Source organism: Perna viridis, chromosome 3 (genome assembly GCF_037379345.1).
Source record: "Perna viridis isolate PV_CMFRI_1.1 ecotype Kerala chromosome 3, ASM3737934v1, whole genome shotgun sequence".
Lineage (NCBI taxonomy): Eukaryota > Metazoa > Mollusca > Bivalvia > Mytilida > Mytilidae > Perna > Perna viridis.
This window is the reverse complement of record NC_142447.1, coordinates 54,459,362-54,475,850: the sequence shown is the minus strand read 5'-3', so window position 1 is coordinate 54,475,850 and position 16,489 is coordinate 54,459,362. Positions and strand designations below refer to the sequence as shown.

Below are 16,489 nucleotides of genomic sequence, written 5' to 3'. Positions count from 1 at the left end.
AAATTTTTTTTAGGTGGCCATTCACACCAGTTGCTCAGATTCAAATAACTTTTTATTTGTAGAAAACATGCCATTCTCAGTTGAATGGTAATGATGAAAATTTCATCTGGATGACCATTTTGCTGTCATTGTCCTGCTAATTTTAATACTTGCTTTGATTTCAATGATATTTTATTTATATAATTAGTATGGTCTCCTGAGTTGAAAGGTGATGATGAAAATGTTGTATAGCCATGATTTAACTTCATTTTATGTTCATTTGCAGCAAATGCATAGTGGTCTAATGCCCCAACCTAATGCAATGGGATAACAGGGCATAGGAGGACCTCTGTCTAATTTTTTTGTCCAGAGATTCTAAAATTTCCAACATTTTACAGTGCCTTAGGTACTCGGTTGAACTTCTAGCATTCATCAAAATATGTTCTTTTTCTGCAATTTTTTGGTCAAACAAGGTAACAAAGCATGATACTTACTGGGTTAATAAGGCATGGTTTACCAGGTGAGCCATTCATGCTCTTTGAGTGCCTCTTGTTATTGATAAGTTTTGATTTTAAGATAAATATGGCACCAGTTTAAAGAAATTATGAGTGTAGAGTAACTGTTATATAAATTGCTGAAGTAAGACATTGAGATAAAAGTTATATTATAGCTTATGAAACCTTTTTTCACCAATAAGTTGATAGAAATAAACAAAAAAATGTTTTTTGAATCTGATACATTTCTCTTTTAGATAGTTATATATTCTGTGTTGTTTTAATTCACATTTTGTTATTTCAACTTTCAAAATGTATTACCAGTATTACTCTTTTTATTTCATAGTGTGTCCAAAGAAGATGCATCAAGACAAAAAGTTATACTGAAGGTTAGATTAATTTTGTAATGCACATACATGTATTTGATCATATTTTTTTTCAGTTGATGTTAATAGTATAATGTAAACTTTAAAATCTTTGCAGCAGTTTTTTTTTCTCACTATTTTCAGAGTAGGATCTGTAAATTGTCATGATTAGCTTCTCTGTAGAACATTCTAATATAATTAGATAAACAAACTTAAATTTAAGAATGCTAAAATGTAGATTGATTGTTGAAACCCTAAAAAAATTGTGTATTTTCGTTGGTTTTACAGTATAAGTATTTCAAAGAGTAGTAACAGGAACCCAACATTGTCTTTAGTAAACAAAAGTTAATTTTTGATATCATCCAGGAACATAAAATTTTCACTCTGTAAATAGAGTTATCTCCCTTTTTACCCCTGTCTTAGAAGATGTACACAGCATTTGTTACATCATAAGAAAATGTATTAGATATTATGTAAAAAAATGGCAGAAAGTGGATTTTAAGCAAACTTTTTAGCAAAGCACAAGTAATTTAAAGAATAATGTGTTGACCGGTGAGCTTGGAGTCAGAATAATGTGTTTTGGATGGCATGCCTACCTGCTGGCTGTTGTTCCTGTGTGCTAACAACACATAGATCCAGAAAAGGTTATTCCTGCTTACATTTTTCTTAGGCAATAATGTTTTCTTGAGAAAAAGCTTGTACATATTTATATTCAAAGTAAAAAGTACCACTGCTTTTATAAACAAAGTTAGTTTAATTAATTTTTACAGAGATCAGATTCTTTACCCCATCTAAAAGTTGGAGAGACCCTATTTGAAGAGTTGGGCATTGATCCTTCTGTCAAGATGGATAAGCTGGAAGATATAGAAATTCAGATGCTGAAGCGACAGGCTAAAAAACTAAAACAGGTTGGATTACAATGAGCTCTGATGTTTTATCTATTGGTTAACATGGTTAAAGATACATTAAAACATTCATTTAAGAAATCTTAGAAAGATATTTATTTCTATTTGTTTCCAATTAATAACTAGATTTAATCTAGGAAGAATGAGTGCTTCTTACTTATTACAATAATGTGGTAATATGTTGTTGGTCTTATACTATAAGCTCTATTGACAAAATACTTATCATGTTCTAGCTAGTACCTGCTAAATCTGTACAGACTGTTTAATCCCTTTTGTACCTTATTTAATGAAATGTTACTAGATCAATCAAACAGTTGACAGTTCAATCTGATCAGGATAATATCTTGACTTATTCTTTATAATATAGACAAGTTTTAACACTAAGAATTGGTCAGAGAGACATAATTCTTACATTTTGCAACAAGTATTGCACTGTCTTTGACTGCATGGAATGATATTTGTAGGATAAATCTAAGGTGACAGAGGTAAAACCCAAAGGTCCCCAACCTGGTACCAGAGAATATGCAGCTGAAGACCTGAGAAAACTGATAGATAGGGGAGACCAAGAGGATATCAAAGTTGAGGAAGATTTACCTCCCTTACTCCAGGTTTTGTTTTCTTTACTAAGATATTGTTCCCTATATATGCCTATATCGACATGGTACTATCTCTATAGGGAGGGAAATATACTGGGTTTAAGTAGTTTTTTTTACTTGGAAGACAAACACTTAAAAGCACCTAAAATCTATAAAAGTCTTTCAAACAAGACACCAAGATAAAAATTACAACAGACAGAGTGAAAGAAAATGAAGAAATAATCCACTTACAACTAAAAAACAATGACTGGAGGAAAAATCTGCATTGCATTTCATGATTGTACTAAATCTCTGGCCACTCAAATTAGATTAACTTTCCTGTTTGAATCAGTTTATCTGTCTTTACATCCAAAACAAATATTGTTTGAAACACTTTGAAGACTTTGTATTCAACTTCAATTAGGGGTCCTGTACTGTACACACTAATTTCAGATCTGTGGCACATCAAATTCATGTTTTGTTTTGTTTTTTGTTTTTTTTGTTTTGTTTTGAACAATTTTTGTAAGGGCCAAAATATTTCCTTATCCTTTTAAAGTTCAATGGACAGCCATTTGATTGTTAAGTCACATGATATGCAACTTAAATGAGGGGTCTCATACCAAGCATCAAATTTTAGGACTTGGTGGGTTTTTTTTCTTCAGCCTTTCATGGTAAATGGCAACATTTTTCATCATACTTTTTCTACAACTGCAATTCAAGCAAGATATTGAGATATGGTCTGTGATTTGATTATCTTTATTTGTTTTATATTCAGGCTATAACCAGACATGCTAAGTATGATGGAATGGCAGAGCGACTGGAGAAACAGATGAAAGAATTAGAGGAAGAACAGAGGAAGGAAAAGGAAAAAGAAAAGTAGGACTGTATTAACTTCTGTGTTGTAATGTAATTTTGATTTCTTTTCTGTCATTTAGATCAACTGTTTATACATCACACTAGATTTATAAATGATGCACTTAATACTGATATATTTTGTTTTACAGTAAACCATTAAAGAAACCTAAACATCCACAACCAGATACCATCAGTGCTAAACTTCCTGGTGTAAGTTTATATATTATATGAATGGCATGGATTTATTTTCTTATTTTAATAATGGCTCAATATCATTTCATACAAGTATCCATTTTCATTAGCCTTTAACTTATTTTTCCTTTTCATTGCAATAATCAGTTTTTGTTATTAAGGATGATCATGGCCAGTTGCAGCATCAAATTTTATTAGCTATAGAAAATGTTCTTATAGTGTATTAAAGACAGACAAAAGATACATGTATGGATGAAATAATTGAAATACAATTTCTATTGTTTTTATTTGTTGTTATAATTTTCAGCTGGATGTGAGAACATCTGACATCAGGGTATCAGAACGTGTCTGTATGTCATCTATAACTATAGATAAATACTCTACAGTCTATAATGATCTAGGAGATGAGGTATGTTTTATTTTTACAAGGAAGATGAGGCTCTGTTGGATTATGACTCTCAATGATGAATATAACATATGTTAACACTCTAAATCTGTAAAATTTAATGTTTTGAAAAGATTTGCATTTCATCTTCCGTTTAATTCACTTCCTCAGAAAAAGGCAAAAAATATGTGTATCTGTTATGAAATCAATGTTATATACTTGTGACTCAAATTTAATTTTTAAACTGTAAAAGCTAATTTTTGTGGCTATAACAAATTAATTCAATTCTTAACTGAGATACGGTGGAAGAACTTTACATATCAATTACTCCAAAAACTTCATTTTAAACTGTAAAATCTCTCATATTTGTTTTGGGTAAAATTATTTTAATTTAGAAAGTCAATCTTACAGTGTAAGATATTTCTATGTTCAGATTTCACCATCAACAGTGAAGAACTTGGACAAGAACTTGTTCCTCAGTGATGAAATTAAGGAAGTTTACAAGGAGATCATGAAAACTATCAACAAAGATCATCTTAAACTTGATGATGTAGGTTGTAATACATGTTTAATAGACAAAAACTAAAAAGACAATTGATTCATTAGTATTTATTGATGGTTTCCAATATATTAATGGAAAGCTTCATACACAGTACTTACCCTATTGGGACTTTTCATTATTACTCAATATTAAGCCACACTATTGTCTAACAAGTTAGGTGACATCTGTCAAGGGGTCTTACATTCTAAAATGTATATGTCTGACCTTGGATGATATGTTTGTTATGAATTTAAAGTACTTAAGTACCTGGGGCTAACAATAGATATTACTTTGTTTATAAAATTCAAAATTGAAAAAAAAAACAATATATTACAGTAATTATAAGAACACAAATTTTCTGTATGGATATATTTTTCGAAATATCAATGCTGTTTTTAAATATCATTTAAGTAGATTTTTGCCAATGACAAAAAATTCATTTGACATTCTGGAAATGTTTACCTTCTGTGGTTATCTTTGATAATATCATGTGTCAAAGTTACAATACCCCTATGAATCTTCTAAATTTAGGATGAACTGATAATGCCAGCAGCTGATAATGTAAAGCTTACAGGGACAATGGCATCATCAACTCTGTCTAAACGCAGAGCAGACCGAGTTATTAACCCTAACCTCAGAAAAGAGAAGAAACCACCATGGGGTGAAATTGATCCCAAAGAATGGGTCAGAACGTAAGTATTCCCACAAGATAAACAGTGTATTGATATGCTTTGATGGTTTTAAAAAAAATGTTAACTGATTTTTTTATACGACCCCAAAAAAATTGCAGTTGTATATTTGTATGGCACTGACAACATTGTCATCCATGTCCTCGTCCATAGTCAGATGGTTTTCGTGCTATAATTTGAATATGAGTTGGTTGATTTTTATAAAATTTTATAACAAGGTTCCAAACCAGAAAAGGGAGGTTGATATTAAGGGTCTGGAAATTTTGACAGCCCATGCTCTCATTTTATCAAACTTCAGCAGATGTTTGTGTCAGTCTTTTACATGCTCAGATTGAAACTAAACTTCAAAAAAACTTTTTTATGTTGTTATTTTAAGATAAATATTGGAAATTGTGTTATTTCATCACATACTCTGTCTTTTACAAAATATCAGAATGAGTGAACGAGTTTGGTTTCGACCACACGTGGACGTTCTAATATGTAAACAAAACATCGTATCTCTTGGACTTTTTCATCACTTAGGCATACAGCTAAAAACTTCCGAGTGATAAAAAAAAAAGTTGATTATTTATAAAAGAAAATTGTGAATTGTATATTGATTCAAATGGTCTGTTGACTTCTGTATTAACAAGATTCAATCGATGATTTAATAATTACAAACTACAACTGATTCGTAGTTCTAGGACCATGTGCTTTTGTTACTTCTGAAAGATCAGTGGGAAAATGATGGATTTATCAATCTTTTTCTTAATAAATCAACTAATAAATGTATGAAAATTCTCCAAGTTACTTCAATTAATTTGTATACACAGTGGAGCTGCACGTGTACCATTAATTCAATTATACAATTAACTAATCAGTTACAGGTAAATCACAGTCAGAGGTAGCTGCACATCGGCTAAAATTGACACACACCTGTCAATTAATTGCCAATAAACAAGTAGAAGACAGGTAGACAGAATGTTTATACACTAATAAAACCATGCAGACTGTAATTTTTAAGGGTTGACAATTTTTTATGTCTGATATTGGAAAATGGTCGTTGGTCATTTGCAAAATTTGTTGGTCATTGACTGGGCCAGAAACATGCATTTTCCTGATGACCAGACAATAACTTGACTATTAGTGATTGAATCTTTTTGAAACTGTATTACAAGGTGCTTTTGGGGTTGTGCCAAGGGGCCAGAAACAAGTATTTTTTTTTTCTGATTTCTTTGCTTATTTCTGGTTGGATTTTTTTTTAAAATATTAATTAGATTCCTTATTAAACTTCTTGCTCAAATTTCAGATGTCTTACTTGTGACAAAGTGATTCCTTCAAAACTGGAGATTTGTCATTTTTCCATTGGAGATTTGATTTGAAAACTTAAGTTTATTTTATGAAAATTTTTTTTGGTGTAACAAGTAAATCATTTTACTGAATAATAGAATGCACAATTCATTGTGTATTCTATTATAAACCCCTATAGTACAGAACCTAAACAAAACAAAAGCGTTTGTTTACAAAATACACAGAAAAAAACAACATTGTTGCAGATAAATAGCAAGTTTCATTTCTCAGAAGTCTGGTTAAAATAATAGTGGGGATTTCTAGGTCTATATTAAGATCTATTCATAGAACATGTTGAGAGTAAGAAGGTTTCAAAATGAAATAAAGATATGTTTTGATTCCTGAGCAATAAAGTAAAAGTAGTTAATATAATACATACTAATTACGAGGTTCAATATTAAAAGAAGTATGAAAACCAGAAACAAAAGTTTTTGCATACTTACATTGTTTTGACTGTGAGGTTACCCAATTGGAACATCACAATGCCGGCACACGAAGCTGGTGGTATATAAGCTTAAGTTAAGATAGTGTGGATAGGGGAAAGGGTACCAAACCAAAAAATAGCTATCAATAGAAATCGAGGGTAGTTTATTTAGGCGATAAGTGAGAAGTTGAGAATCTCTAGAAGTTGCATAATCTATTATGAAAGCAAATTACAAAACAGGAATTTGCAAGGGATACTAGGGTATTTTAGAACAGAAAATTACACAAGCAAATGGGATATAAGACTCCATATGAGTTTAGATTTTTACATTAGAACACATAATAATAATTTGGTATAAGATAGACATGCACTTGTACAAAACTTAAGAGATGATAAAGAAACAGATTATATTAGGATCATATGAAGTATATCTTCAAGACAACATATCTATTAAGAAAGTGGAAAGAGACTAGGAACAGATATCTTTAAGACATTGTTTGTTTGTTTGTTGGGGTTTAACGTCCGAGCAGCAATATTTCAGCTATATTCAGACAATGAACATGAAATGATTAAAAAAAGGATGGGTCACAAGGATAATAGGGTCGACAAATTTTGATTGCCACTAGAAAAAGGGGGGATGGGTAAGGTCGGACAATTTAGCCTCCTGTGGCGGAGCGCAAAGGTTCCTACTCCTATCAAATACCACTGCAGGGTTCTTTAACATGCGAGGAACGTGGCATCTTTCCCAACACGGTGCACCACCCTAAGACATTGTTAATTTTGAAATCATTAATTCATGTTATTTTTGTACAATAAATTTGTGATATTTTCAATTAATGCTTTTCTCAAGTATACTATAAAAAACAGTCACCGAAAGCCAGAGACTTGACGATCCCAAGTTTATGTAATGTTGATGTCTGAGTATTGTTGACATGATAAAAAAGGGTATCTTTATTGGTTCTCTAAAACCAAGACCATATCTTTGTAGTTGTATACTTATGTCTGGCTAAATCATACAGTTACAGTCCTACTAGAATATTGTCACTTATTTCAAAGAGTAATTCATGTGGTATTTATATACATGAAAGCACAAATTTATAACAATTATAATCTGTCATTGCGCCTTTAACAGTTACAAAATGGAACTGAAATTCAAATGATCAAACGATTGCTCACACACGACCACTTCACTACACTATTTATACCTGCCAACTATTGAAAATCACCACAGACAATGTGTGAACAGACATTTTTGCAAACTGAATGGCTGTCCATTGAATGGTGATATATCCAATCAAGATCCATTTTCTAATTGCCAGTCAACATTGTTGACCTTGATTAGCTGATTGCTCCTCGGTGATGATTTTGAAATTTTTTTTTACTGGATTCCATATGAAAATCCCAGCCTAAATACAAGAGCTATAAATAAGTAGTATGCTTACTATATTAATCCTGTCATTTATTGAGTTGGAGATAATGAGGTACAAAGTGTTCAATGAATGTACCCTGAAGCAGACCTCTATACTTCAATTGAATTTCAAAATATTGTGCAATATTGTGTCCATAATGAACTGTAAGTTCTGTATGTTTAGTTTGTCAAAAACTGATACTGTGTCCACACTTGCTTTAAGTGAACAAAGTTCAACTAACTGCAGTTGTATCATACTGTGCTTGGTGAAGCTTTTTATTGAAACTTGTCATATTTTCTGTCTTTCAAAGTTGAACACTGATGTTTGTAGATGGTAATTTAGCCCATCCATTTATTCCCAGGACAAATACCAGTCATATGTTTGTAAAGTATTGATAATTTTTACTGATATAATAAATTGATTATTTTGCAGGCCAGCCAACCCTCCAAAGAACTTTCTTGGTGATGATATATTTGCACCTATGGTATGATACACTTTTCCTCCTTTCCTTTATCAAATTTTTTAGTTCGTGCCTTTCTAGTTGATTTTTTAATTGAAAATCATTTAAAGTTAAATTTTAAGAAGTTTATTATTTTTACAGTGAAATTGAAAAAAATAATCAGTATACTGTGAATAGGAAATGATTTTTCTGGCATATTTTATTGTGGTTAACATTTGAAAAGCCATACTGTTTTTGTTGTTTATTAAGCTTAATTTGTCCTCCACAAGTGTTTGTTTTGAGGATGTTATAAAATGATCTGTTCTAATTATACCTATTTGTCCTTCATTAATGCTTCACTACCGATCAGTAACAATCAGTGTTGGTTATAATGGTCTGTTGAGACTATGTGGCATCCACTGTCACATCCACTTAGTTGTCACTATATAGCTTTTGACGAATACAATACCAGATTTTTTAATATTACCTATGTGTTTTCCTGTAAAGGAAAGTGATTCTAATTTGCATATTGAGTTATTGAAGATAAATTACTTATATCAATGCCATAAACAAATTAAGTTGTGATTATTTTTCTTATGACCATCACCAACACACCCACATTGTTCTCATACATATGTAAAAGTGCCTATAAACATTTGGCGCCAATAAATTTATGTGAATGATTATGAAAATTGGTAAATGGATTCTTTTGTCTTCCAAGCATACTGTGGATCATTCTGCCATTATATCTGGAGAAGTAAGTTTGTGTAGTCTGTGCTGTGACTTTGAATTTGATGCTATGTATTGTTTGAGAATCGTTTCAGAGACAGTGTTTACAATCCTGATTTTTTTTAGACAAGTGCAGACATATGTCTGTTCAAATATTTTCTTACTGCTGAGATCACTTGTACTAGTAGATAACTTTTATAGTGCTAAAGCTATTTTCATTTTACTATTTTCAACTTAAAAGGAAATAATTAAAAATTAAATTTGCAATGTATATTGATTTCATTTGACATCAAAACAAAACTACTTTAATGATTAATTATCTAATACTTTTTAAGTGATGTTTATCATGATTTCAATTCACTTGAGATTTTTATTAAACAATATACAATGAATATATTTGTTGTTTGTACTCACTTAAATTTTATTCTGATTCAGGATAAAAACATATAATTCTTTTCCAACTATCAGATGGAACAGATACAATTAAAAAGTACCCAAAATGCTCAATTGACCATGACATTTAGTTTCTGTTTTAATTTTATAACATTCCTACAACTATAATATTACAGACACCTAGTGCTGAACGAATACATGACCACCTTCATAATCCATCCAAGATGTCTCAACTTCTAGTCACTGATAATCTGCCTCGGGTCATGGCCGAGAAAAACCAACGTACATATGCCTCTTGGCTTCAGTGGTGGAAGAGTACGGTGACAAGTGATGACTACATGAAATATCTCTCTACAATGGTACATGTGTGTTGTGTGCCCTTACTAACATGTAGTCAGCTTGATAGCTCATTAAATAAATTGTAGCACTTTTTTATATGTTCCAGCACTCATACATCATAGTGGTGTATGATAACTTCTAACCTAAAGCAGATTCATTTCTGTTTAAAGACAAATTTTTAGAACACAAAAATGGAGTTAAAACAACAATCTCACTTTTCACAATTAATAACTATGCATAGTGTCTCAGATTACAGAAAAATAACATTGAAAATGTTCTTTGGGTATACATGTAGAAAATTGTTTAATGACTTTTGGACTAATTGATACAAATAGATAAAATGATAATGGCTAGTTTGGGTATTTATAACATAACATTTTGTTTTATAGAGGGCAAAGTCCTTATAATGTGAATCAATGCAAGTTTAACCTTTGACCTTAGAAACACTGAGACCCCAATATTAGTCTGATAAGAAGTTAACCTGTAATACCCAATAAGAATCTTTACAAGTTTCGTATACTTAACAGAAACAAAATATGTATTTGTTTATAGCTCACATCTATCTTAAAGCTTTGTTATGAATGTAATAATGATGTAAAAGTGTAAAAGGCATAAAAGACAACTTCTTACAGGTTACATCTGTCTCAATACATACTGTATTAATTTCTTACCCACATGATCATTTTTAACTTGCTTAATGTTTATGCATATGTGAAGATATTAGTGTGCTGACAAATAAATGACAGTATTGCAGGTCCAGACATGTTTTCTGTCTTGCTACAGATAATGACGGTGACACAGTTCCAGACATGTTTTCTGTCTTGATATAGATAATGACAGTGACACAGTTCCAGACTTGTTTTCTGTCTTGTTATAGATTATGACGGTGATGCAGTTCCAGACATGTTTTCTGTCTTGTTATAAATAATGACGGTGACACTGGTCCAGACATGTTATCTATCTTGATATAGATAATGATGGTGACACAGGTCCAGACATGTTTTCTGTCTTGTTATAGATAATGAAATGATTTCTGAAGAATTCTAATTGATATATCAATTATATTTCAAGTCTTTGTGCACAGCAAAATCTTTTTCCTTATTTTTACAAAAAAAAAAGATTAAATCCCAACTATTGAAATTAGAATGCTTAGAACATCTTACGTTTGAATTGCATGGAAAGTAATATTGGTACCTAAATAGACACTGTATACCTGCATGATATGCTAATTTGTAGTTAATCAGACACTGTAACTTTGCATGGTCTAGTGATTTGTGGTTAATCAGACACTGTAACCTTGCACGGTCTAATGATTTGTAGTTAATGCATGCCACATGTTTTGTACTAAATATAACGTGTGTATCTTTTGTTTTCAGATAAAAGTAGGTATACAAGTGAATGGTGAAACTTAAGTATCCCTGCTTTTGGTCTTTCGACTAATTTGTCTTAAATAAACTGTGGTCTTCTTCCAGTGCTTCTTTTAATACTATTTTACTCTTTGGTTTTATTACCTTACAATAATAATTATATGTTATACATATTTTATTACCTTACAATAATAATTACATATTTATTTTATGATAAAGTAATGTATTATATAATTGTTATATTTTCCTTTCAATTTTTTATAATAATCTTAAGAGGATCTGAAACCAAAATATGTGTATATTATCAACATGTGATTTGATAATTAGTAAATTACGTCTGTGAAATTCATATACTTTGTTTTTTTTTTTAGCTTTTAATGACCCTTTCTTGCTTGTGTCTTATTTGATAAGGTTTGGGGATAGCTCTGTACTTTCTCATACTCTGGTTTGATGACTAAAGTTCTTATGAAGGTTCTTTGCCTAGCAGCTGCTATATTTTGTACTACTTTATTCATGAGCTTGTCTCTGAATTTATTTTATATGTTTGATAATCTCATTCAGGTAATCAAGTTTAAATATATTTTCTCTGTATGTTTCCTATAATATACAATACACCATACTGGTCATATTATTACTCTAAATTATGAATTTTATTGCAAGATTGATGTAGTTACTAATGTTTCTCTCGCTCTCTCAACTTATAAGTTTGTATTTGCCATTATTAATTTTTCAGTTTATGATAGAAACAGTTTTTGTACCTTTTTTACCACATATTTAATTTTCCTTCCATTTGTATTAAAATACACTGTACTTCTTCGTCTTCTAGATTTACTACATACTATGATTAATATTAGTTTATGAAAGATGAACAATAAATCTTATAAGAACTCATAGTATTATTATTACATCATGTTAATTCTGTTACAATATAAAATATGTGTTAAAAAGACAAGAATTTTGAAAATTCTGGGTCTTTCATTAGTGAACTTTTAACTAGTAGGTTATATATTTTTTTAAAATGTGCATGTTTTGTAAAATTGAATTGAAACTGACAATCATGTAATATTTTAGGAATCAGATTACATGGGTGTGGCCTTCCATTTCTATGACTCCGATGAGGAAGATGGAGATGATGAAGTAATGCCCCTGCCTACAGGATTTATTGGTAATCTTGGTCAGTCATCAAATCTAACACAGCAACAGAAACAGTTTATAGCAAGGACAGCTCATTCAGCTAAACAGGCCGAAAACAGGTACAATTCTACTTTGACAGATTCTCATTTGTGTGTATAGCAAAAAATATGGTTTATCTTATTATCCATATTAATTTTAACTTCAGAAATTTGTATCTTCTCAGATTGTCAATGTCAGATATTTGGACTCATTTTGAGAAGACAAATATGCACTTGCACCAAAAACTTCTCTTTCATGTGTTCTGTTTAAGGTCAACTCATGCATTTATTTTTAAAATTGACACTTGATAATGTCGTGATGATGTAGTATGTTAGTCCAATGTATAAGTACTTAAATTTGGTTTGAAGGAACATCAGCAGCATAGTATAGGCTAAATAACATGATGAGCATCAAAGTTATTGGCTTTATGAATTCTGTTTGTATTGGTCATTTTGACTAAGTAATCTGATGAAAAGGATATGTAGATATATTTAAGAGAATATCATAAAAAATCAAACCCTATAAAGATTTATCTGATATTAATTTACATTTGTTGACCTATAAACTGTCAAAGATATAAATGGTGCAAATGTTAATTCAATTAAAGCAATAAAATGAAGGCCAATGTAGAACTGTGTATATTAGTTCTATTGTTATATATTTGTCTCCACATGACGGATTGAGGTTCATCACTGTTTGTGGCATTGTTAATCAGAACTAGGGCAGCACTAAATAATCCCTTTTTTCTATGACTGTCTCTATATTATGGCCTCTTTATCTAAATATATTATAATCAAATTGACAGGAAGGAAAGTGAACTAACCTCACAATTAAATTACTTCTAATTGAATAGGATATTTAATATGCTACTTCTTATTAGGATAATTGTCAAAGTTACCTCTGTATGAAATATTCTAGCTAATAACTTCATTGGATTGTTGACAGCAATGTTTTCTATCAAATGCTAAATGAATATGTCACTCTTGGATGACTCTATGGGCAGATACTGATGTTGCCACTGAAACCTTTAAGGAAACTGGTTTTTTTGTTTAAGTACCATTCTTTGTAAGAATCAGGCAATGGGTGGCACATCATTTCCCCAATTTAGTAATTATTGCCCAAAATATATTCAATACATCTAGAAAACAACCAAAAAGCTATTTAAGTTTATCCTGAAGCTTCTGATAGATATTTTTTGACTGCTTATATAGGGAAAGAGTTCGAGAAAATTTTCCAGCCATTTTTCCATAGTGCATTTCAACTATATTTGACCTATCAATATCTTAAAAAGGCAAATTTTACTAACACTTTGATGGTTATTTCTGGTGGTTATCAGGTATAATTAATTGGTTAATGCAATAAAATCTTTTTTTTCCTTCATGTGCCACACCTTATATACATTTTGCCCAATTCTTAGACAGAGAAGTACTTAAATCTTTGAAATATATACATGTATAACATGATTCTAGACAAACTCTTACAATGAAATAATAGTATTCCAGAGTTTTCTATATTTATCTTGAAACTTGTGTTTGAGCAAATAATAAAATAATGATATATTTTATATGAAAAGAAGCCAATAAATATAATTATGTTTGATTTATTTTTGATATTGAGTTGAGAAAGACGATGCAGGTTATAGCATCAAGCTTTCATTGTATATACATGCTGTCTGTTGTATTACACAGGTTGTTTCTTAGGTAACTATTTATTTGGTTCAGAAGGATTTTTTTTTAGATTTTCTTAACTGAAGTAATATTTTAGCATACATGTAGGCCATTGAGTATATCATCTTATGTTTTTAATCAAATCCTTCAGGTTATACTCCCCTTGAAATAGTTAACAATGTCTTTCATTAGTTAACTATAGTTATTTATATCAGGTGATTAGTGGTAATAATTTATGTCAGGTAATTAGTGGTTATATAAGGTAAAGGGTGATTTTATGTTCTTTGTTGTGTATGTCTGTCCCTTGATTACATTCTTTTGATTGTCGCTATGGCCTTGGTTCCCTTGATTACTCCTTCAGGTAATATATGGCTCTGTCAGATTCTATCAGGTACCAAGTAGATCTTTTCAGTGTAGTTACCAGTTAATGGGTTGTTTTGTCAAGTAACCAGTTATTCCAACCCCAGGGCCACAAAACTTGAACAATTATTTGTCGGAAAATATTTGTTACTGTTTGTGATGTCATCAATTTCCAAAGATTTTGATTGAAGTCACCCAGGAAGGTAAGAATATTCTCAGACTGAAGTCACCCAGGAAGGTAAGAATATTCTCAGACTGAAGGATTTTTTTATGTTGTGGGTCTCAGACCTGTTTAGTTAATATGTTGTAAGGTAACTGGTAGGGGTTTCAGGTAACCAGCAATTCAGTTATTGTTGTAAGGTAACTGGTAGTGCTTTCAGGTAACCAGTGATTCTGTTTATCTTTGTAAGGTAACTGGTAGTGCTTTCAGGTAACCAGTGATTCTGTTTATCATTGTAAGGTAACTGGTAGTGCTTTCAGGTAACCAGTGATTCTGTTTATCATTGTAAGGTAACTGGTAGTGCTTTCAGGTAACCAGTGATTCTGTTTATCATTGTGAGGTAACTGGTAGGGGTTTCAGGTAACCAGTGATTCAGTTATTGTTGTAAGGTAACTGGTAGTACTTTCAGGTAACCAGTGATTCTGTTTATCATTGTAAGGTAACTGGTAGTGCTTTCAGGTAACCAGTGATTCAGTTATTGTTGTAAGGTAACTGGTAGTACTTTCAGGTAACCAATGATTCTGTTATCGTTGTAAGGTAACTGGTAGTGCTTTCAGGTAACCAGTGATTCTGTTTATCATTGTAAGGTAACTGGTAGTGCTTTCAGGTAACCAGTGATTCTGTTTATCATTGTGAGGTAACTGGTAGGGGTTTCAGGTAACCAGTGATTCAGTTATTGTTGTAAGGTAACTGGTAGTACTTTCAGGTAACCAATGATTCTGTTATCGTTGTAAGGTAACTGGTAGTGCTTTCAGGTAACCAGTGATTCTGTTTATCATTGTAAGGTAACTGGTAGTGCTTTCAGGTAACCAGTGATTCTGTTTATCATTGTGAGGTAACTGGTAGGGGTTTCAGGTAACCAGTGATTCAGTTATTGTTGTAAGGTAACTGGTAGTACTTTCAGGTAACCAATGATTCTGTTATCGTTGTAAGGTAACTGGTAGTGCTTTCAGGTAACCAATGATTCTGTTTATCATTGTAAGGTAACTGGTAGTGAGCTCTCAGGTAATCAGTGATCCTGTTTATCACTGTAAAAATAACTGGTAGTGAGCTTCAAGGTAAACAGTAATTCTGTTTATCATTGTAAGATATCTGGTAGTGCTGTTAGGTAAACAGATATTATGTTGATCATTGTAGGCTAACTGGTAGTGCCTTCAGGTCACCTGTGATTTGGTTTATCTCTTTAATGTAACTGATGAACTATTAAAGGTCCTGTTGATACTGGAAGTGTATTTGTTATATAGGGTTTTTATTACACAACTCAAATTTATCCTGGCATTTTTTGTTACAGTGCTTACAGTACATCTTAATTGTCTTCATCGTAGGTAATCAGGTGCTTTTCTGTCTGGAATTCACGGTGCATCTTAATTGTCTTCATCGTAGGTAATCAGATGTTCTTCTGTCTGGAATTCTCAGTGCATCTTAATTGTCTTCATCTCAGGTAATCGCTCTTCTGTCTGGAATTCACAGTGCACCTTAATTATCTATATCACAGGTAATCAGGTGCTCTTCTGTCTGGAATTCACAAAAGACATGAAAGAAAGTTTGAAAATTTTCTCAGTGTTAGCTACTTTTATGTTGTAAATTTCCTCATTTTTGCCCTAAATTAGCCCTTACTTTTTGCCAAAAGGTGCTGGACAGCCTGATATTGGAATTATGT

General features: G+C 31.4%; 1 protein-coding gene across 12 annotated transcripts in view; it reads left to right on the top strand.

Annotated features, from left to right (window-relative positions):
- LOC148622936 (coiled-coil domain-containing protein 87-like) overlaps nt 1-16,489 on the top strand; it is a 40,724-nt gene that overhangs the window by 11,816 nt on the left and 12,419 nt on the right. For 4 of the 12 annotated variants that reach the window (XM_088573290.1, XM_088573292.1, XM_088573291.1 and 1 more), the window contains 12 exons: nt 820-862; nt 1,609-1,746; nt 2,208-2,351; nt 3,094-3,194; nt 3,323-3,383; nt 3,673-3,774; nt 4,184-4,300; nt 4,823-4,983; nt 8,575-8,626; nt 9,303-9,338; nt 9,880-10,068; nt 12,481-12,662. In XM_088573290.1, the coding sequence (XP_088429416.1) occupies nt 820-862; nt 1,609-1,746; nt 2,208-2,351; nt 3,094-3,194; nt 3,323-3,383; nt 3,673-3,774; nt 4,184-4,300; nt 4,823-4,983; nt 8,575-8,626; nt 9,303-9,338; nt 9,880-10,068; nt 12,481-12,662 (1,326 nt within the window). The remainder of the gene's footprint in view (nt 1-819; nt 863-1,608; nt 1,747-2,207; nt 2,352-3,093; nt 3,195-3,322; nt 3,384-3,672; nt 3,775-4,183; nt 4,301-4,822; nt 4,984-8,574; nt 8,627-9,302; nt 9,339-9,879; nt 10,069-12,480; nt 12,663-16,489) is intronic. The other 8 variants (XM_088573299.1, XM_088573297.1, XM_088573296.1 and 5 more) reach the window with 4 other exon arrangements.